Here is a 22,508-nt window from a genome sequence, read left to right on the forward strand (position 1 = left end):
GGCTTCACGAGTTAATGCCTCTTCACGGCTTAGTGGCATTTTTGCTTGCTTTACAGTGTGATTGTGATGTCTGAATGTAAATTAATTAAATTTGGAATTAAGTATTCCTGAGACACTTGGAACTTTTACTTAAATGGGATATATTTTGTAGTTACCACATCCAGTCTCCTTCCATGGAGGTTTTCAAGACCCAGCTGTGCAAAAAGTCCTAAGCAACACTGACTCTACAGTGAGCACAAGATTGGGCTAGAGATCAACCATCCAACCTGTATAATTTCATATTTCTGGAGCATTCTTCAGCCTTACACCATTCCTCATCTTTCAGATTCACCAATCCTCATCCTTCATGTCTCTGGGTCTGCTTCCCTGGTTAAATAAGGTTAGGTACATTGGATTAGCTCAAGTTTTGTAGGTTTTTAAAATATGGGCTGCATTTCCAGACATACCTCATGTACACTTACAGATGTGTCTTTATCAACTGATAGGTTCTTTGTAAAGAACTGATTTGGTCACCTTTGAAAATGAGGGTAAGAATTCTGTTTGTCAGCTGGGCTGGTATTTCCATGATGTCTGACAGCAGAGGACATTACTATGATTAATTTATAAAAGAAAACAGGGTGTTCTGAAATGACTGCAGGGCATGGCTTCCATGAAATGTGAACCAAGTTGGGACTAAAATAAGCTACATCTAATATTTCAATTCCCATCTGAGGTCCTGCTTTCTTAACTATAAATAATGTACAAGTTGCTTTTACATATAGTTGTGGACACTAGTGCTCAGTGTAGGTTTTAGATATGTCTATTCCTTTTTAGTTTACTTTCTCTTCTGCCTTAAAACTGCTGCATTAAAATATTTTAAGATGTGGAGTGATGATCTATAAAACATTTCTTTGTTGGTTTTTGGTGGGGGGCTGCATAAGCTCTTCTAGTTCCTGTGTTCAGTGAAGACAAATTGAAGTATCTTGACTTTAATACCTTTAATACCTACTACACATTTTCCAAAACAGTGTTACTAAATATTAATGTCTACAACAGGTAGCAAAATTGTTTCCATATTCATTGCAGTACAGCAATAAAAGCTTTTCTTTCATTCCCTCTGTGGTTTTGCTTCACAGAGATAAAATCACTAGTGCATTTGTGGTTTTATGTGAATGAAATGTCTCTTCTCAATTACCGTTTCAAAACAAGCTTTCTAATTCCTATTGTCCTAATCTAAAAAATGAATTATTTGTCACCAGAAAACTGGCAGTGTCACCTCACTTTTGATTAAAAAAAAAAAAAAAGAAATTATTTCAGAGTTTTATTAGTTTCTGAAATGGCTGGTTTTTAATGTAATTACTGTACTGTATAATTCATGTACATTGAATAGGATAGTAAACAGAGTTAACCTTATGGTGTACCTACCAAAATATGTTCATAAAATTCGCTGAGGTCAGGATGGTTGGATGGTAGGACCACTGGTCTGAGAAATGAAGCAACTGGCTTCCAGTGCCAGGTCTGCCATTTTCTGTCTGATAGCTGAAAACAAAAAAACAAAACAACAACAACAACAACAAACAAAAAACAAACAAACAAAACCCACAAACACCCCCCCCCAAAAAAAAAAAAAAAAAAACACCAAAAAAACTAAAACTAAATCTCTGGAAGAAATATCATTACCCACTTATGTAAAGTTTTTATGTGGTACCTTAACTTTTCACTCCAAGATTTTTACAGTATTAGTAGTTTTACATTCTCATTCTGCCTAGGAAATCCTAGGGATCTTTAACCAGTAGCATGTGGTGTTTTCAGGCTTTAATTCAGAAGAGTTGATAGTAATGAGCCTCCCAAATCTTCTGTGTGCTGCAGGAATTTCTCAATGTTCTGCTGTTGTTGGTGTTACTTGGGCTTTCAAGAGTATGAAATAATTTGGGTTTTGTCATTGTTTTGGAGGGAATTCTTTGATTGGTTTTAGCCTAATTCTGTTAAGCTATGATGCTATTTTGTTTTTAGCTGGGTGAGAGACTTAAGTAAAAGGTGATTGAGGACTTTTTAAAAAAATCTCTGCCCATGTAGTAGTTTTTTTAATTGTTTGAAATGGCATAGTATAATTGTGTTACACTAGGCATGGAAAAGTCTCATCTGCCGATTATTTGTAGGGAGCGTGTAGGAAGAAGATGTAATAGTTTCAAAATGGATGATTCAGACTGGTGGGAGAAACACCTCCATCCCATGTGTAAGGATTAGAAACCCAAAATCAGCTCAGATAAAATTAAGCTACAATGTGTAGGCCTGTTGGGATTTTGAAGGGCTGGGGTGTTCCCATCTGCCATCATTCTGCCCATAGCTGAGAAGTAGGTTGAGCAGGCAGAATGGTTGATTCTCACAGTTTCCATAATTTTTGCTGGCAGTTCAAACTTGTCCATTGATAGTCACATAGCTGCATATGTAAAACAAACCCCAGTTTTCCCTTGGCTGATTGTGCTGCATTCGTGTCTCCTGCAGTGTGTAGTTCTGGGATATGGAATAGCACTGAACTGTTGAGTTGGTAACGCTGCAAAAATGTGCGTGAGTTGTGCAGAGAGATGTTTATGTTTAAGTGTAATGGTCTTGTCTAGAGACATCTGGTTTATACTGTCCTTGAATTCTTTTCCAGATCTCTGTCCTGTTTTCTGATTTTGTAATGTAATGGAACATTTGCTATTAATTAGAAAAGCCCTTAATGTCCTTACTTAAGAAAAGCAGCTAACTCAAATCTCAGGAAACTCAAGTATATTAGTTCAAAGCAGGGTTGTCTAATTCACAGCACCATTTACTGACCAAGTCCCCACAGTCTGCATCACAACATTTGGGAAAAGCTGGGGGTGACTACAAGGGAAGCATATGTGAGCCCTACTGCATGTGTCTCTAGGTGCACAGCCTGGTATCGTATGAAAAGGAAGGGAAGGCAGAGCTGATGATTCCAGTGTATGGCTGGTGCGTAGCACTGAATTATACAACCAGCTCTGACCTTCAGGTAAAAGTAAGTGCAAGGAGGGCTGCAAAATGGTTGATACAAACATGGGGTTTGGACTTTGGATCACTGTGGCTCAAAAACTTGGCTAGTCACATAAGCATAGACATGAGCATCCGTGCTCTGTTTTCTAATAGCAGCCCAAACTGGAATTTATGCTCATCTGAATATGGATTGGGGAAAAGATTAGAAAAATAAAGGTGCTCTGTATCATGCAACATCCTTCATGTTGCAGTCTTGCAGACTTACTCTGAATCTCATGCTTTTGCTGGGCAGTGGAACTGACCTCAGCAAAATATCTTAACCAGGTTAATACAAATCCAGTTTTGACCCTCAGCACCTGAAGAGATTGTGTAATATTCTACTAGTGCAGTGGGGACTGTTTCAGTCTCATTATACATTTATAAATGGAACTTGAATGGAGGTTTTTGAGTGTGCATGAACTGTGCATGATCAGAGCTCAGAGAAGCAGATTATAAATTTCTCTGGTTCTCTGTTGAGACTGGGCAAATGGGAAATCTTGGTAACAGGATTAAAGAGCACTACAAATTACATTTACAGAAATACTCTACCGGAGTTATTTGAAAAGATAAATGTGAGAATCTCATATAGCTGGTGCAGACAATCTCAGGAAACATTTCTTGCCTTCCTGCCTCCCACATCCTTTCCTTCAAGAAATTCCTACACTAAAATTTGACTGCGTGTGGATATATGGTATGTTAGGACCATGAAAAAATGAAACTGAAATTTACATATCCTAGGTAGCTAAACACATTAAGCATGCAATTATATGTTTGTGATTACAATTTCATTGAAGTGGAAGGGAACAGTAGGACTGAGTCTTGTTTTGTCTCCACTGTGGTAATTTCATGTAATGTGGTTTGTATAAACTTTCTGTCCTCTGACCAGATTTAGCTCTTTCAAAGCATGTCCTGGGTGAGGCTGACACCTTTTTACTCTAAAATACACTGTGTATATCAGTATGTTTTTATTCAGACTGGCACAGGCATTCAGAAACACTGTCTGGTGCTGGAATCTTAGAACAAGACAAGAAAATAAATTACATTCCCTCATTTTCTGGGTCAGGTCGATTTTATTTTTTCCTCTTTGTTTTAGTGGACATTTGGATTCCTGCTGATTAGATTGCTTTACAGTGATGTTAACACAGTCAAATTGGGAGGAAGATATCCCATTGTGTGACTCAAGAAAGAGAAAATTCATGGTGGCTTCTGTAGTGTCTGTAGTTCTTTTACCCTTCCAGTTGTTGAGACTGCAAAGAGTATTTTGCAGAGTGCTTTGAGATAACGCTTGGTGGGTGACATTGAACTGTGTCTGAAGCAATAATTTCAGGTCTCAAGGTAGGGAGGGATTCTTCCTTCAGAGGAAAACTGCTTTCTTGCTTTTAGTTTGTTCCCGAGCCCTTACCCCCTCAGAAATTTTAACATCTGCATGGCTAGAAGATCTTCAAATAGGTTCACTTAAGGAGTAAACATGTGAATAAACAGTTAAACATATGTTACAGAATCAGTTGTGTGGTGTCAAGGCTTTGTCCTGTGAGTCCCAGGTCCTGCAGTCAGACTTCCTCCAGCATGGAAGGAGTAGGGCCTCTGGTGAGTTTAGAGGAAGAGTAAACAAAATAGTGATGGGGAAGGCCTGTTGCTAGGACAGCGCACCTTGTACCAAGCCCAGAACACTCTTCTGTGGCTGTTCCCAGGAGTTTGGTGGGAGCAGGAAGAGGAATGTGTTTGGCTATTCAGGGTCAGGTTTGCAGGCGTTGCTGCTTCTGCCCAAGTAGCCACTTCAGCTTTCCTGCCTGTCCTTAACTGAGCACTGTGCAACTTCTTTCAAGCCTGGCTATTTTGTAATAAGAGTTTTGTGTAAATTGCAGTCTGGGTCCATCTAATGACAAATTTAACCTGAGACTTGGATGAGATGCCTGAAGCAAGTAGTTGTTTATGCAAGGAAGCCATCAATACCTTCTTGTGTAGGACAAAAAAATGCTTGAAAATGGACTGAGACAGCTGGGGACTGTGGTTGGGAGGAGGAGGAACACTCACCTTCTTACCACAATGTAAAAATAGAAAACAACCAATGTTAATTTTCTACAGCTACCACTTCTTTTAAAAAGGTGTTTTATCTCAGCAGGATTTTAAAAGTTTGTTTTTCAGTATATATTCCTAAATACTCGGGCACATGGAGCAGTTAGGTGCACTTCAGCAAAGAAATGTCATAAAGAATTCCACTGTTTTGAGAAGGTTAAAAAATCCCTCAACAAATCAAACACAAAACCATAAAGAAATAACAGATTACTTTGCAAAATGGCTGCTTTTTTAACATGTATTAAAACTTGACCCTTGCTGTTGGAAATCTGATCTCTGTCAGATATTTTAAAATATCTGTTTACCGACCTTAATTTCTGGAGTCTTTGAGCTGTTATGTTCTAGGGCTTAGGTACCTGTGACAGCTGAGTATGCTGCTGCATATTCAGCATTGCAGCTGAAAGAGGTAGGAATGGTGACTGCAAACAGAGACGGTACTAACTGCTCCCTGCACTTAGTTAAATAGCTGCAGCGATGCATAACAGCAGGAGGGAGAGGGTTAATGAGGGGTAATTCCATCCTCAGAGGGACCACAGGGCTGAATGGAAACAGCTGCTATGCTGCAGGCTCTAGGCTGCACAGGGAGTTGCTGGCAGCTTCGGTGAAGGGAGGGAACAGGAGACGAATGGTATGTGGGGAAGGGAATAAACAATCTGGAAAAAAAGAACCTAAAGAAGTATCTTATGTCGGGACCCCGGAGAGGGGAGAAATCACAACAGGCAGAAGTGGAGGAAAGGAGAGTGCAGGCTGGAATTGCAGACCGGAGGAGTGAGGGCAGCCACCTGCGAGTACTTGACCTCCCTCTGTGAACATCAAGGCTTACAACTAAGTCAACATGGCACAGTGTAGGTGTAACTTGGATATTGAAACAGCATAGCTGTCTAAATGCACGCTTAGCTGAGCTAGTGGGCTCTGATGGAAGGTGTAGGGATGTTGCTCAAGATGGATGTATGTGGCAGTGCTTCACCAGAAATGCATGTTTCTGATGGTATTTGTCAAAATATGAATATGAAAGTAGGAGTTTCATTCACTGAAGTCAGCCGCTCAAGAGTCAAGTTACCCACAGCTCTGTAGAATACAAATAATTTGTGTAATTGCCATCTCTGGCATGATGCCATGATGTTGTCACTTGTAGGTTGCCTTCTTTCACATACCTGTCGTGTGCACAGACATGTCTTGTGTTGCTGCTTGCATATCCGCAGCTGTTACCAGCATTCATACACAATAAATCCCCAGAAATGTTTTAGCTGAAGACACAGCCTGCCCACTTCATGGAGGGGGAACTGCTAATGCCCTTACCAGTGCTTTCTACTAAAGACCTGCATTTTTCCTTGCAGTTGATACAGTTATCTAAGGTAGGGGTGATGAGGAGGACAGACGACTTTGAAATTCTCAACGCAGAGAACCATGGAATATATCCAGGAGAAATCCTTGAGAACACAAAGATGTGCAGGCTAGATTGTTAATGTAGTGGAAGTCAGTGATTTAATATATGCATAGATTGAGGTTGCTGACAGCAAAAAATCAGCATGGCTGGCTGTACAGCCAAGCGCTGTCTCGCAGGGCTGTGGTGTGTCAAGCACCAGAACTGTAAAACTAAAGCAGTCCCAAGAAAGGCACCTGGGAGGATTAAAAGTGGAAGAGCTTGTCCTGTTAAATAGATTAGGGTATGTTAGCCTCAGATGATAAGGAAGAAAAAGAGGTATATGTTTTGAGAGACCATTATAAATTCACGAGTGATATGAAGGAGATCAAAAGGGACAAAAGTTATCTTTGAGGTGCAGAATGTGCAAAGCAATACCAGAGAAGCTTTACAAATGTGTAAAGGTAGTTCTTACGTGTTTTCTTCAACTTATCTCTGATTTGCCACTCGCACAGGATGCTGGACTATAAGTCTGTGGTCTGGTCTGATACAACACTTATTTAGTATGCTTTTTGATACAGAAATCTGCTTTAAGATGAAAAAACTGGTGGGGTTTTTTTTTACTGATGTTTCTACAATTACATTAGAGTGATTACTGTTTCATTCTTAGAATTACATTAATGAAAATATTTCTTGATATGTCAAGATTTAGAGCCCACAGAAACAATTGTTGAGAAGGTAAATGAAATTGAATGGAAAAAAATGCACCAATGTAACTCTTCACCTGAACTGTGAAGTATTCTGTTACACAGATAGTGAAGCCATGAAAAATGAAAAAAGTAACTTCGACTTTCATTCTGCTAGATTATATGAGTAATATGCCACATGCTGTATAAATATTCAAATAGGAATGCTGTATGAATGAGGTATGATTTTTATGAAGAATTAATACAGAATAGCTTTACAGCTTTGGAATCAGCAAATTTTTTTGCCTTCATGCTGTTCAGGGGTGAAAAATAAACCACGTGTTAGATGGAATAATGGAGTGTTGGTCCTTTTTTGTCAGGACAATTAGCTTGAGTAAAATATTTGCCCTACTTTTAACAGATAAGGAGGTGCTACATTGTGTTCCTCTTAAGATTAATGTTTCTGTATCGGCAGCAAAGAGCACAAGATTTATTTGTAGAGCCTTATGTAGATTTACAGCTGTTCCATGTACTGCTTGAAAGCTCTTTATATGTCAGGCTCACAGTGAGTATTTTTGTATGGGTGAATGTTAGTGAAAGTGGTCATAAGAAGGATGCAGACATTTTTAAGTGTTAAGTGGAATGTGTAACACATACAAAGCCTTTAAATTATAAATTTTGTCTTGTCATGACCCCTGCTTTGGTTTTTTCATATGTGCATGTGTAGGCATGCATTTGTGTGATATAAACATAAAAAATGTATTTTATCAAAATGCTGTAAAAGCAAATTTCTGTGCTGTCCTGACTTCCTTAGAGAATTAGTAATGTTTTTTACGTTATTATTTGATGATTTAAAGCAAAGAAAATTACACTCAAGGAGAGAATGACAGTCTCAGGGGATGTGCACTTTCCATAGAACCATGCTCTGGACTCATAAATATCTATGCAACTCCTGTTTATTTAATAGGATTGCATGGGTGAAATGCAGGGTTGAATTTTGCATTCAGAGTCCGAGATAAGGAATGAATCTGCCTTGGGCTTGGTAGAGACAGATGCATAATATTAGGAATACTATGTAAATTAATTCAAAATGTTAGAGCAATTGCTGTTTTTCTGTGTGACTGAAACTTTCAAGTTTGGTAATTATAAGCATCTGTAATTTCAGTAAGTGCAATTAAATTTCGAGTGTGTGTATATACAAGTGAAGATTAATTGTCTGATAGACACATTTGAATCCTCAGCTTATTCTTTTGCAGAAAAATTGCACAGAAAAATTAATATAAAATGAGTAGTCTTAACCCAAATATGAAATAATGTGGTTAGAAAATAGCTTTTAATTTGCAGAAGTTTTTGACATTTAAGAAAATTGTTGTACACTTCTTGATGAACAAGAGTATAATGTTTTTATACCAGTTGAAAAAGAAAATAGAGACATTGTCACTTGAAGAAAAACTGAAGTTCATCTGTCAAGCCTCTGTCTCTGAACTTATAGTAAAAAAAGAAAGAAAATGAGGTCTTTGTGGGAAGAGACGTTAAGAGAAAAACATTTAATCTTGTACCAGGGTTCTCCAGACACCCATGAGTTTTGCAGACAGAGTTTTGAACTGGGCTGAAATTCTAACTATTGCACTCATGAGCAGTAGCTTCAGGTCCATAATTACTGTCTGTGCCGCCAAATTACTTTTGATCCCATCTTAACAAATTGCTGTCAGCAGTTGACTCAAATGCTCTAGCTTGGTTTTGTCACGCTACAGACTCTTGATTCTCTGCAAATTTTACAGCTACTTGCTTTTATATTGGGAGAAGCCTGTTAAATAAATTGCTAAAAAAGTATGATGCCACTTGGAACAAGAGGCTGTGCCTGACGTTACAGACAGAGATACCATGTTGGGTTATTAGTCCGGTGCATGACAAAAAAAATACTTATCCTGAATGGAGTAATATATCCAGGTGTTACTGAAATACTAAAAAACTTACATATACAAACACTTAATTCAGTAAGCAAGTTGAGGTCTGCCAGCTGTCAGATTTATCTGTATTAGCGCAATTGATAATAAACATTTATCAAGGTTGATTTTCACCCTCTTAGTTTGTGCACCGGAGGTTCTGTTGCATTAAGTGTAAGCTGTATGACTGGAAAAGAAAATGTAATCATGCTATTGAGTTTTTTGAACAGCTCTGGTTGATGAGTGGCGTATCTTTGTGCTGTTTGCTTCGTTCCAAAGGTAGTAGCTATCAGAAAGGAGTTTGAGGCATCATGCAGAAGTGTTGCATAATGTTTTCTGGTGACCAGCACTAGGTCTGAACATTCAAATAAATGGTATCTGGAGGATGAAAGGTGGCGGAGGGCATTTTCAGTTTCTTGTTTCTCTGACACTGCTTTTATCTTGCAGGGGTGGGGGGGAAACCCTCCAGTGGTTTTCAGTAATGCAAACTGTGTTCTTCCAGATAGAAGAAGAGGTTTTAAGTGGTATTTTTCAGTATAAAAGTAAAGAGATTTATATCAAAAGAGTTATGCCATAGAGAGCAAGAACTTACTTGAACAGGGGTATGGACTGTTTTTAGAAAGGGGCAGCAGTTTATTAGGATAGAGCGTAGCAATTGTGCTCGAGTCTTTTCTTTATGCAGCATACTTTCATTAAGAATCTTTATATAAATATAAAAAAACTTACTGATGTACTGAAATCCAGATAAGCAGATGCTTTTTTCAGTGTTTTCTGTTGTAAACAAGCTCCTCTAACAGTGTTGTAGTAACTGTTGACATACTCACTTCCTTATAACATACTCTCAGAGATGATTCATCACAGAGCCTTATCAGGGCTGTATTTTGCAACAGTAATTGTTTTTTATCCAATTTGTTAAAATTATAAATTGAATAATAACATCCCGTGCAGTGGAAAACCTCCGCAGGAAGTAACGCTAACTGCTCCTGCAGTTTGCCATCCATTTGCAAAGCTTTCATTAAAATTAGTCAGCTTTTACCCAGTGTATTGACCAGGTAATAAGAAAGAGGAGGCAGTGAAAAATGCAAGACTTGTGATTGAAAATGCCAGAATGTACTGGGTATTTCTTATGAGAGAAATACTCAAAGACAACTCACACAAAGGTTTATGGCATGGAGCTAGAAACTTCCTGCAGCAACTGAAGTTATAGTAGCATAAGTAATTTTCCTGCCTTGGATTTGTAGTAAGAAGAAGAAATTAACTGTCCTTGGAGAAGTTGTGCATCCAGTTTTGATTGGCTTGTGAAGATTACTGGGCAAAAGAACTGACTTCTGCCTAAAACAGCAAGTTCTGGTGTAGGAAACAGTTGTTTGTGCTAAGAATTGACGTGTAGTAGTGAGACAGTGACCTGGGAATACTGGTCTGAGATTTACAGCCAGGAGTGTAAAGGTGGTTGATAGTTAAAACCCTGTAGCCCTTATGGGTTTTTTTTCTAAAAGTATTTTAAAAACCACTGCTTCAATGTAAGCTGGGGGATCGCTGGAGACCTCAACTTCTTTTCTACTTTTTCACTCTGGATAGGCTTTGACTGGTGGGTCTCTTTAGGGATGCTGGGCTTCCTGGAAGGAGTGGCCATCAGGAGATGGAAGAGGGAGTGGCAGCTGGCCGGAGTTTAAAGGAGCAGGGAAGGGGATATGAAGGTCTCAGAGGTGCAGCTGACCTTGGGAAGGTGAAATAATTAAAAACTGTACTGAATGTGTTTTGTTAAGCAAGTACAAGTGCATCCAGAAAATTTTGCTGTTACATCTGGGAGCTCCAAAGATGATTAGCTGCTTCTAAAAATCATTTTAGAACTGTACTTTTGGAAGTTACATAATAGACATTGTAATGTAAAGCTCTTTAGGGCATAAGCTGACTAAGGAAAGCTGGAGAGATGTTTTCTTTCTGTGAGTTTCAAACAATTGGAGAAGTACATCCTAGAGGATTTGGTGGGTTTTTTTGTTTGTTTTCTGGGTTGAGTTGGGTTTTGTTTGGGTTTTTATTTTTTTTTAATTGCTTATGGTAGAAACAAAGTGCTGATTGGATCTGGCAATACAGATCTTATTTCTCTAAATTTATGGTGACAGCAGATCATATGGGTCATTCTGGAGACAGAGATCCTTTGTATCTTTGTAAGTAGTTTTATTGCTGTTCCATAGTCCTATCTTTCAAAATCAGAAGTTATTTTGAGATAGTTTTTGGAAAGAACTCAAGAACTATTTGAGATATGAGATATTTTAGTAAATTGTGATTAAATTAGCATAACAAGTAATGTCTAATGTTTGAGTGGTTCTTGAATGGTGATCTCTGTTTTGAAAGATCTGTATTATTGTCAGTCAGTAAATGCTGAGGCTGAAGAAGCAAGTTAAGTTGTTACAAAAAATGGCAGAACTCTTGGTAAACAATCCAATGTGGATGAGCTTACACTCTCTCTGTTGCAACCAGCACTGGACTGTGGGTCACCATAATGCTAAATGCAAAGGATTGAGTGGGTGCATTCCTGTGATTAGTTTTCCACTCATTTTGTTCCTGAGTGGAAAATAGTTTGCCCATCACCTCTAGAAACTGGAAAGGAACAGAGGAAAGGAATTTGGCGTCCTGAGATTTCAAGGGAAAAGGACCTGCTATGAACTTTGCTGTTTTTCTTCTCTGGTAATTTTCTCTGGAGATGCTGGGCAGAAGAGGAGATAGGGAAAAAATAAGTCTGGTCCTCTTTGCATTGGTGCAGTGATAGAGATAATTTGCCTTACTTAAATTATGTTGAGAGTAAGTGTAAGGTGAGTAAGAATGCTAAATGAGTTAACTGAACAGTGTTTTTAAGACAGGATGAAGGACCTAGCTATGATCCCTCCTAGCTCATCATTTTGTAGTAATTTATTATTATTATTTTTAGTTAAAGAAAGCTGTAATTGCAGATAGTATCTTGAAAAATGAAGACAGTATTTTGTTCTAAGCTTAGTCTCCCCACAAGCCCATTTTCATACCCTGCATTACTGTTGTTTTGCTCCCTCACTGGGAGTGGAAATAGCTGCAGGTTCCTCCTCTGGAAGGTAAAAGCAAGGCTGACCTTTCCTGCACAGTGTGGATGCCTATTCTGAGGCCATCGGGTTGCACATGTGGGCTGCCCTGCAGTGCCGCAGGGAAGATTCTTAAGAATCCCAAACGAGTGAATTTGTAGTTGTTTTCTGCAGTCCCCAGTTTCAAGTATTAGTCTCCTTCTGTTATTTTTAGGTCTCAGTATTTGGCTTTTCTTCTCATGTCATCTAAAATTTTCTTTTCAATGATACTGTAAACATCTGTTGTAATAGAAGTAGAGCCATTAGTCTAGGCCTCTGGCATACTCAGAAGTGCAATTAGCACCATGGTCCATTTATCAAGTGTGAATTGCCAGATTAATTTTTCAAGGGAAAATCTTCCATGATTGCATTCTTTGTTTTTTCCTTTAATACGTTTTAAAACTGATCCTGCTCACCAGAATAGCATTAGTTTACCTCTTCTGTGGACTTCTAAAACAATCTTTATTGTATTTTCTTTATGGAACATTTTTTTGCTTTGATTTAGTTGGAATAGTTTTTTGGTTTGTTTTAAGAAATAGTTTGAAATATTCACAAGTGCCTGCAAATGCTAATTTTCAGTAAAAAAAACCCAAGCAACTTTAAATAATACAAACAGATTGAAAACATCTTCTGCAGATTTTTCAAATTAAAACGGTGTCTTACAAAAATTTGGTCTTTGTTTTTCTTGAATTTGAATGGCTCCATCCTGGCAAGTGTTGGCACATTATTTGTTTAGTATTGCACAAGCATATGAAGTAACTGTCTAATATGACAATAATTGCCTCAGAAGCACAGTCACAAAAATGTCCATTTTGTCTGTCACTCTGAAAATATATAGGCTTTTTTATTAGCATGTAATAGTTGTTTCAGATATAAAGTTTTAGGGCATATTTGTAGGCATATCCAGCAATTTGGTGGTATCCCTTTTTTTAGTAATTTTACTTTGCCTTGGGTAGTTACTTAAAGGGCTGTTGACTGGTATTTCAGGGCTGTGCATTAGAGATCACAGCTGAAAATGTCTGGGGAATATCGATTTATCATGTCACTGCTTCTGGGATATGGTTGTTCTTTTATGTTTTTCCCTTCCATTTTGTCAGTAAATTTACAGAAACTGAGTTTGATTACATTTATTTCATCATGTGGACCATAAAAAATGAACCTTTTATGGGCCGTGGCTAGGAGAAGGTGGCATGAAAACTGTGTAGGACAGAGAAAAAAAATCGTTAAGAGTAGCTACACATTCATGTAACAATCACTTTAAGTAAGTGTTGTTTGCAAGTAGTGCTGATCTGTGTGCCTGATAAAATGTAAACTTGACAACACCTTGGAGTTTTATCTGTAACAAACGTCTCTAACATGAGTTTCATATCTTTTAACTTCTCTCTTAAAAAGATTTTTAAGCTTTGACTTGACTTTCGTTTCTTTTTGTTTGGGCTTTTTTTCCCTGGTTGTGTGAAGCAGTGCTGTGGTATCTTTCACACTTACTGTTCTGTGTCATTTTTTTCCTCTGTACCTTGTTCACATGTCTTCAGTATATCTACCATGCATTAGCATGAAAGTTTCTCATTCACCTGAGCAGATAAGTGCCAGCCTTGTCTGTGTTTTCCCTGGACCAGCCCTGATACTGTTCTGTATTGCCATTTATGAAAGTTACCGATCTACAGCACAACCACAGCCCTGAGATTGCTGAAGGTTTTATTTTTCTGTCTCCAGATGTGATTTTCACTATGAACTTATCACCAACCTTTTCATTCTTTGACTGAAATCCCTCATTCTCTTGAAGAGGAAAGGTGTTAGAAAATACAGTGGATAGACATTTGCTGTTTTGCCCTTTCTGCACTGTTAGCTGGAGTTCTAACTTGTATTTTCCGTGTTGTTCTCTACATGTATCATCTCTCATGTTACAAAGCAGCTTGGGTTTTCAAAGCCAGCATAATGTCTAGTGTAATTTGATAACAAAAGAATTGGAACATTTTCAGAGAAGAGGCAAAATTCTTAGTATTTAATCATACATTTTTATGTATGGTGCCTGTTATGAAACTAAGTAGTTGAAAAACACGGAAAATGTCCATGTTGTGGATTATTTGCACTATACTATGCAAAATGCCAGTGGGAAATAAAAAGGAGAAGAGAATGGCAGAGCCTAGTACTTTCTGACCAGGTTCTTCTAGACAGTCCACATGTGGAAGCTGTGATGTTTAACATCAGATTTATTTATTTGAAGATAGTTGATGGTATACAGGATTTTTGTTTTAACATCATGTCACAGAACACAGTGAGAACACAATACAGATACAAGTCAAACACAGCAGAGGAGAGCAGTTGCAGTGCACAGCTCAATCACAGAGCACCAGTATGGTTCCCAGCCTCTCTCTAACATAATCACCCCCACCACACTGGGCATCCCTGGCATTGCTAGGAGTAAATGTGTGAATTGAAACTAGCTCAAACTCATCACTCACTTTGAAATTCTGTCAGTTGATTATGTTTTTATAGTTTTTATTTTGGGCTGAGCCATGTGTAACACCCCACGCTGGCCTGGCTAATACACTCCTAGGCATTCACACTCTTAATGAGCTTGGGTAGAAATACACACCAGCTGATTTTTTCAGCTGTTCAGTTGTTTATCAAAATCAAAACCGACCCTCAGATCCTCTTGGTGTTGAGATCAAGTCAGCCTTTTTTGCAACAGCTGTGCTCAGTCTCACCCAGCCACATTCTTCCTGAGCTTCATGGACACATACCCTGGCCCCTCTCTGGTCCTTCTCCCATGGCAGGGCTTTACTGATCAGCCACAGAGGACACACAGAGAACAAATAAACTGGGCTTTTGGTGTTTGGCTGCATTGTATTGGTATATAGTTTGGTGTGATTTTATGGCTCCCTGGTTATGTCCAAGATTACCTTTCTGAACATCAGTTCCCAAACTGGTGTGCAGCAGTGGTGTAGCTAAGGAATACAGGAAGCAAGGGGAAAAAGCTAAGATTAGTACTTAAATTTCACAGAGAATTATATGCATAGGTCCTTTTTGTAATTTCTCTGTTGAAAGTAGCAAACATGTGCAGTCAGTACAACTGTTTTTAGCAATATGATTTAATTAGTCTGGTTCCAGGCTGAGGGAATGAAAAATGTGGATCAGATTTAGTGGTGAGGATCATGTTTCACAATGGCTTGGAAAAATGCTGAGTGTAATACTAATTTTAGTGCTTTTTCAGGGCTCTAACCTTATAATTTTTTCAGCACCCTCATTCATTGCCCTTTGTGATTTTCTCTTGGTTTTTTCTTGGCGTCAGAACTCTTCTAGCAGTGTGAAGTGAAGAACACTTCAACAGTACAGTAGTCACCTGCTTCCTTGGCATTCAGTTCATCTTACTATCCCATCTACTTCTGTATTTGTTTCCCACAAAATTCTTCAGAAATATGACTGCCCACAACTGTTGTTCCTGATTCCTGCATAAAGCATTTCATAGCACGAAAACCAGTCTTCAAAGCACAGTGCAAAACAGGCATCACATATCATGTCTGCAGTGTTGTATGAAATGCTTGTAGAAGGAGGTGGATAATGAGGAAAAAAGTGCGTTTATAAAGGAGGCTTGATCGGAGGTTAGGAAGTTGCTTTTCCTAAGCTTGTTCTTATGTTTTTATAATTATAGTACCTTTCAAAACTTAGCTGTACATTGGTTTGCATTTTAACAAAAGCATATTATGGAGTTTGTTACTTTATATTGGTAATATCTTAATAATAATAAATAATTGTTACTGTATATTTAATATATTAAAACCTGACAGGATATATTGGGCATAGCATGTGGTATATGTTTCAGTAAGCAACCCGCTGTTGTTACTGTAACAAAAGCTCAAGGAAATTGTAGCTTCTAAGCTAAGATAGGTAATGAATTTTTAATTTATCCTGTGCATCTAATGCATTTTCTTACTTTCTTGGATGATGGTAGAGAAGCAAATTGGTTGGCTAGTCTGACCCTTCTTATCTTGTTCTCACATGTTGACCCAGCTTGTCCTGTTGGACAGTTTGGGTGCCCCAGCATCACAACAGTGTTTTTTTTCTTGATGGAATTCGAGTAGATGTATTGGATCAATATAAAGTTTTTGAACAGTACAGGCTTTGTCAATTGAGTGTTTTCTCTGTATGAAGTAGGTCTCTGTACAGTCTGTTGCTTAAAGGTTCAGATCAGTATCTTGTACTGGCAGAAATCTTTGTGCTGTCTGTATTAATTTTATACACTACTGAGATTTTGATCTGATTCAAAATCTTGTGTCATTGAGAGGCAGCCCACCTTGAACTATAAATGCATGGTATGAGTGTTAGTCATAGTGACTCTGCCTTATCTGTCATTATTTGCTGAGGGGAGAAAAAAACCCAGTATGCTGTATGGCCACCCCAGTTCTCTGTGTCTCAGTTGTCACAATCCTGTAGTAGTTCAGTGCTGCAGTTACAATTGTGGCTGACTTACTGGTTCAGATTTTTATACTGAATCTTTCCCACTTTAATAATTTGGCTTATTAAACTTGATTTCTAAACACTAACTTTATTTTTCCCCCACCCAGAATACTTCTGCATAGACGGTAGCTCTTTGCTCAGATGTTTCCTTTTCTGAGTTACAGCAACATCCAGAGATTGTGTTCCAGTTCCCACCTGCCTTGTGATAAACAAGCACACTGGGAAGCATGATCTGTGGGAGCGCTCACACCTTAAGGAGAGTGCAGCAATGGTTTGTAACAACTTTTTAGGGAATTGCAGAGGAGAGCTTGACTCTGCCATGAATACACAGTTACAATGGCTGTGTTAATCTTATGTATTCAGCTGGAGGCATCACTTGCACATCAAACTAGAGTATCGCAAGCAGCCTTCCTCTATTATGATAGCTTCTTTTTATGTAGTCTGCCCTTTCATTGTGTTGTTTGGGGTTTTTTTATTGTTGTTGTTTTGGGGTTTTGGGTGGGGTTTTTTGTTTGTTTTTATTTTTGTTTTTGTGGTTTGTTTCTTTGTTGGTTTGGGGTTTTTTGTTGTTTTTTGTTTGTTTGTTTGTTTGTTTTGTGGGGTTTTTTTCTTTTTTTTTAAGTTTATTAGGACTTGGAAACTGAAACAGTCCAATTAATGAAAGATGGTAAAAGATACAGCAAGCTTTCCTTGTCCTTAATAAAGCTGTCCCTTGATTGTTTGGAGAAGAGAGGTGCTATACTGAGCACAGAGGTGGATGTAACTCGCCCATCTTTGGCAGGGGCTGCTAGGCCAGGCTGCTGTAAAACTAGGCACAATTCATGTTGTTTCTTACCCAGCTTGCAGTGTGCTAGGGGACATGAAGAACAGCTGAGCTGACTGCAGAGGGTGAAGAGGACAAAGACACATCCATTGGAAGTCTGCCTCATTAGTTCCGCTGTTCAGAGAACAATGCTTTTCATTGAGATTTTCAAATTAATGGTGTCCTTTTATATTACAAGGCCATGTGTATGGGCATTATTAGTCTTGTATTTAATTAAAACAACAGCTGGTGATCATTTAATTACAGGGTATGAAAGGGAATGATACTTGACTATGTAGCATTGTTTTATTCAATTTGGAGAATTGTAGCCATTTTTCATGTACTACTTGAAAGCTGTGGTGAAGAATGTGCATTTTGATGAACAAACTTGTGAGCTTCATTGCAACAGTTCTGCTCTGTTATGGAAATAAGGTAAAATAGTGGCTTAAAAACTCACCAGATTTCCTGAAAATCTGAAGGAAGTAACGAACAGATTGGTACAATTGGCCTGGTTCTTTTTTCTCTGCGCTGTGAAATCAATGCATAGTTTCCTTCTGCTGAAGGCCAAAAATACATCAAGGTATTAAGGATGTTTCTGGGTTTATTTAGAGTTTTCAGTGTACGTACTTTATAGAAGCTGTGTAGGATATGCCCATAGCAAGCCTGAGCTACTGTTTTTACATGAAAAATGAGGCTGCCTTGAGAATCTTAAATATTCTGCAACATAAAATTGTGCATGTATGTAGTTGTACTGAAACAAATAACTGCATGTATGTAAGGTATTTTTGTAGATGATGTAATGAAAGTCCTGTTGACTGAACTGACAAGTGAGGATACCCAGGGAATTACTAGTTACACAGCATCTAAAAAGGCAGAATTCACATCCAAATTCCTTATTAAAATTATCTTTCTTGTCTTGAAGGCAGAGTTTTTTTCATTAACAATGGGAATACTGTATGTGAAGAGCCATTTGGTTCTGGTCTCTGCTGTCAGGCAGCTGCTTTCACACATCAGCATGGGAAAACAGCTATGGTTTTGCTAGCTTCCAGTATTATAAAGGCAGAATTTATATCAAAATAGGACTCACTAACTGATTAATTGTAAATGAAACAAGAAAAATTACTTTTAGGTGATCCACCCAATAGAATATCAGATTGAGGGACTGAAAGTGGGTGGAGGATTAGGAGCAGTTTGTATTTCAGCCTGAATCTTGGCAGCAGAGCAGTGTTTGCTGTGTTGCTTGGTCTGGTGTGAAAGGTCACTTCTGTTTTCATACCCAGCATAACTTGAGGCTGTTTCTTTACAACTACAAAGAAAGACTTCAGGGCCAGTGGCTAGTTCTCCTCCTGGACTTTCCAGTTGTAGTTGTCAATACTTAGTGTTGAATTCTGGCTGATGAATTTGGTGAAAATATGAATGGGGTATTTAAGGACAAGAAAAGAGTGGGAACAATTAAAATTCTTTTAAGAACTGTTCTTGGTTTTTAAGTTGTGTAGCTAACCTAATTTCAATGTTGTGAGTTATCCTAGCCTGATAGATATTTCCGAATGCTATCAGCTAAGTGTAGAAAGTATCTTTCATCAAAAGGATCTGCTGCCGAAAGAAAATTAATTTGGGTTCTTCATATGTGGGTTAGTAGATAAGAATCACTGAAACTCGCTGGCGTGGGACTGAGGAGAGCAACAACTGCAGAAGAGTAGCTTACAGTGATGTAAGCGTTAGTTGCAAAATAAAAGCAAATCTTTTGCATGGAGCTATCCACTTTCACCAGAATGATAACCTCTATATGTCTAAAGGCATCAAAACGTGGTACACCTCATTCTATAATGCAAATCTTAGTCAGCATTTAATGTAAGGTTTTATAGCGCAAGACTCAGGCTATGTCTTAATGCAGTAGCATTAAAGCTAATCTATGCATTCCTAGCTGAATTATTCCTCATTGTATTTACCCTTATAAAGGATATGGTGAAGGAATGTGTGTTCTGCCTGGAAAGAAAAATTGTGTGTTTAAAAAACTATTAGTTAAATTGTTAGTTGTATGTGGAATTTTTTTAGACTTTGTTCTACTGAAGTTCCTATTAACTACTACAGAAAACTAGCATTACTATAGCTGCCATATAATATTGTCTCTTCTCTAGTGCTAAGTGGCTTGTGAATTGATTCATTTTTTTCTTTCCTTTCTGTCTTCCAGCTTCATTTAGCAGCCCTGGCTTCATTAAAGGGAGACATTGTGGAGCTTAATAAACGTCTACAACAAACAGAAAAGGAGCGTGACCTATTGGAAAAGAAATTGGCAAAAGCACAGGTGAGCAATAGTAGTTCAAGATTCTGAAGATCCTTGGTTTTGTGCAGTCCTTGTTCCTGAGAGAGGATAAAATGCCAAACAATGTCACAAGTCAAAAGAATTTTAAGACTGCAAGACACATAGTTGCCATGGGTTATACCTTTTATATGTTGAAGACATTCTTCTTAAAAAACCCATAAAAATTAATTAGATGCATTTTGTTTTGAAGTCAATATAAGCAACTAGTGCTTTGAATTATTGTAGAATATAAGAATTACAGGTTGCTCTCAGTGGGTTAGGTAACAGGTTGCAGAGCCTTGCACTCCTGGGTCACGTTTAAACACAGCACAAATTAACACTGATCAAAAGTTACTGCCAATTTTCAGTGCTTTAATGTTATGGGAGAAGTTACTTGGGATCTCAACTGAAATAAACAGGGCAGGAGACTTTTTTTTCTCCTTTTAATGCCTTTATTAAAAGTGATCAGCTCAAGATTGGGAAGCTCAACGGGTCTGCAGTCTCCGTCGTGTCTCCCCGCGTGATTGGGAGGAGGAGGAGGAGTGCGCAGCTTTGTCCGCTACGGGCAGAGCTGGGGGTCCTGTCCTCGTGGGTGCCTTGGGCGCAACCCCGATCTCGACTTTCTACTGACTCCCGGCTCGTGGTCTTGGTTTCAGATGATGTCTTCGTTCAGGGTGAGGGGCAACAAACGTTTTCATCATCTCTGCAGGCTCAGGACTCTGTTCCTCATATCTAGACATCACTCTAATTTCTTAATTCTGTATTGGCTCCTTGTTTTTGGGGTCTTTTCAGTAAGTTTGACACTTCCCATGGCATGCTGGTCTCGAAGTTATTTTGCATCTTCTGATGCCCCCCTCCCACGCCTGGTCCCCTCCCCTCACTGTCTGGGGAGAAGAGCCATTAACTTAGCCCTAGCCAGGGCCTTCACTGATACAAAAGGAACCATTAACTACAACGACTGGTGATTATAATAACAAACAGGTAAACGGTAGCAGCAATGACTGGCTTTGCAACCCTTTTTTTCACAAAAAAAATTGGCAGATTTTTGTTTACAACATCAGTCTAGCTTCCAGCATGCCAGTTGGAATTGTGGAAAATACAGCCAGTGGAAAGCCAAGGGGTTTAATAAGAATAAGATTGGAACTCTGATGCTTTCATAGCTCTTACATAGTGGCAAATGCAAGCAAGGAAAATTGAACTATTTTTAATATTTCTCTCTTTGGAAAAAAAAATCTTTGTTTTCAGATACTACCGTTGTACCAAATACCTTTTATAAATAGTTAACATTTCAAAACTAATTCAAAATATTTGGATAGAGACAAACAAAACATTTTGTCTTGTGCCACCTTATTTGTTGTTCAGAGATGTTGTAGAATCTCCAACCTTGGAAGTACTCAAGGCACCTGGACCTTGTCTTGGGTTGCATAAGGGACTGAGTGAGTAAATTTCTGTAATTCTTAGGTCCCTGTAATCCTTAGCCTTTCTGTGACTTTACAGATTTGAAGTTTTCTGGTATTTATTTCATTTTGATGACACCTTTCATCTCTGTTACTTAAATTCAAGCCAAATATAGAAGTATTTAAGCAGTCTCGATTTTCAGGCTCTTTCTTCAGTCCTCCCTTATTTTGGCCTTTGTCTGCATTCCCTAATGTTTTTTTCAGCTGCTTTTAAGATTTATGGGCTTGTAAGTGATACTGTTATTGCAGACCATCAATGTAACATCCAGAAATAAAATTACTTTCATGTTTTTATTCTCCTCAATATGTGATCCAGAGCCACGCTGGGAGTTAACATGGTTTATCAGCTATAATCCTGAGAGCCTTTTGTAATTTCTGTGGCATTCTTGGGATAGTCCTCTTTCTGGCTTACAGTTTGATATGAGGCTGCATTTGACGATCATTAAACTCTCAGATGGATTCACTGTATCCAAATGATCCACATCATTCTGCATGATTGCACTGACTTTATTGTTGTTATTTATAACTCTGGCGGGTCTGGTGCTAACCACAGGTTTTTGTTAGTATTGTATTTTTATTTCTGGGTCTTTATTTAAAAGTAGAGATATTACCTCTCAGCCAGTGAAGAGTGCCTTGTAGGTGCTCCCATACAGTACTGGATACACACTGATGGCAATTGGGATTAAGGATCAGTCCTTAATACCAATTAACATGTGCTCTGTTAGCTCAAGATTGTTTGGTGTTTTCTTTGATGGTTTACCAATTATGCATGTGTACACAGTTCTTGGTTTGTAATGCTGGGGGTTTTACTTGATATTGAGCCATGCAAACACAAACATAGTGATCAGTGCCCCTTGACCTGTGAAGAGCACCCAACTGGAATATCTGAAAAGAAGGCTGATAGCTGGATTTTGGATAAACAAATAAGTCTTTTTAATGAACAGTTTTATATAAAGGTTTAATGATTTATCTCTTTGCACTTCATTTTTTTCTAAAGCCCTCAAGAGGATAGAATTTAGTATGTGTTAAATAAAATACAAATCTTTATTAAGGAATTCAAATCATTAAACAAACACAACTCATATATTGAATGTGTTGGCAGTGCTTAAGTACTGAGACATACACTGGTGAAACCACTGCACCTTGCCTTCTTTTTCTAACTGCATACCAAGTACTTGTGTCACTTAAATATTTTTTTAACTTTTCTTCCCACTCCACAGAGATTAGTTCATTATTCTTTCCTCTACAGCCTCTGTCTAATATGAATCAGAGGTTCAGAAGGCATAAATTAAATAGGAGGTGTTTGAGGTT

General features: G+C 38.2%; 1 protein-coding gene across 1 annotated transcript in view; it reads left to right on the forward strand.

Annotated features, from left to right (window-relative positions):
- MCC (MCC regulator of WNT signaling pathway) overlaps positions 1–22,508 on the forward strand; it is a 183,250-nt gene that overhangs the window by 95,312 nt on the left and 65,430 nt on the right. The window contains 1 exon segment of the mRNA XM_059492528.1: positions 19,630–19,743. Within this exon segment, the coding sequence (XP_059348511.1) occupies positions 19,630–19,743 (114 nt within the window).

Source organism: Ammospiza nelsoni, chromosome Z (assembly GCF_027579445.1).
Source record: "Ammospiza nelsoni isolate bAmmNel1 chromosome Z, bAmmNel1.pri, whole genome shotgun sequence".
In the NCBI taxonomy this organism is placed as follows: Eukaryota; Metazoa; Chordata; class Aves; order Passeriformes; family Passerellidae; genus Ammospiza; species Ammospiza nelsoni.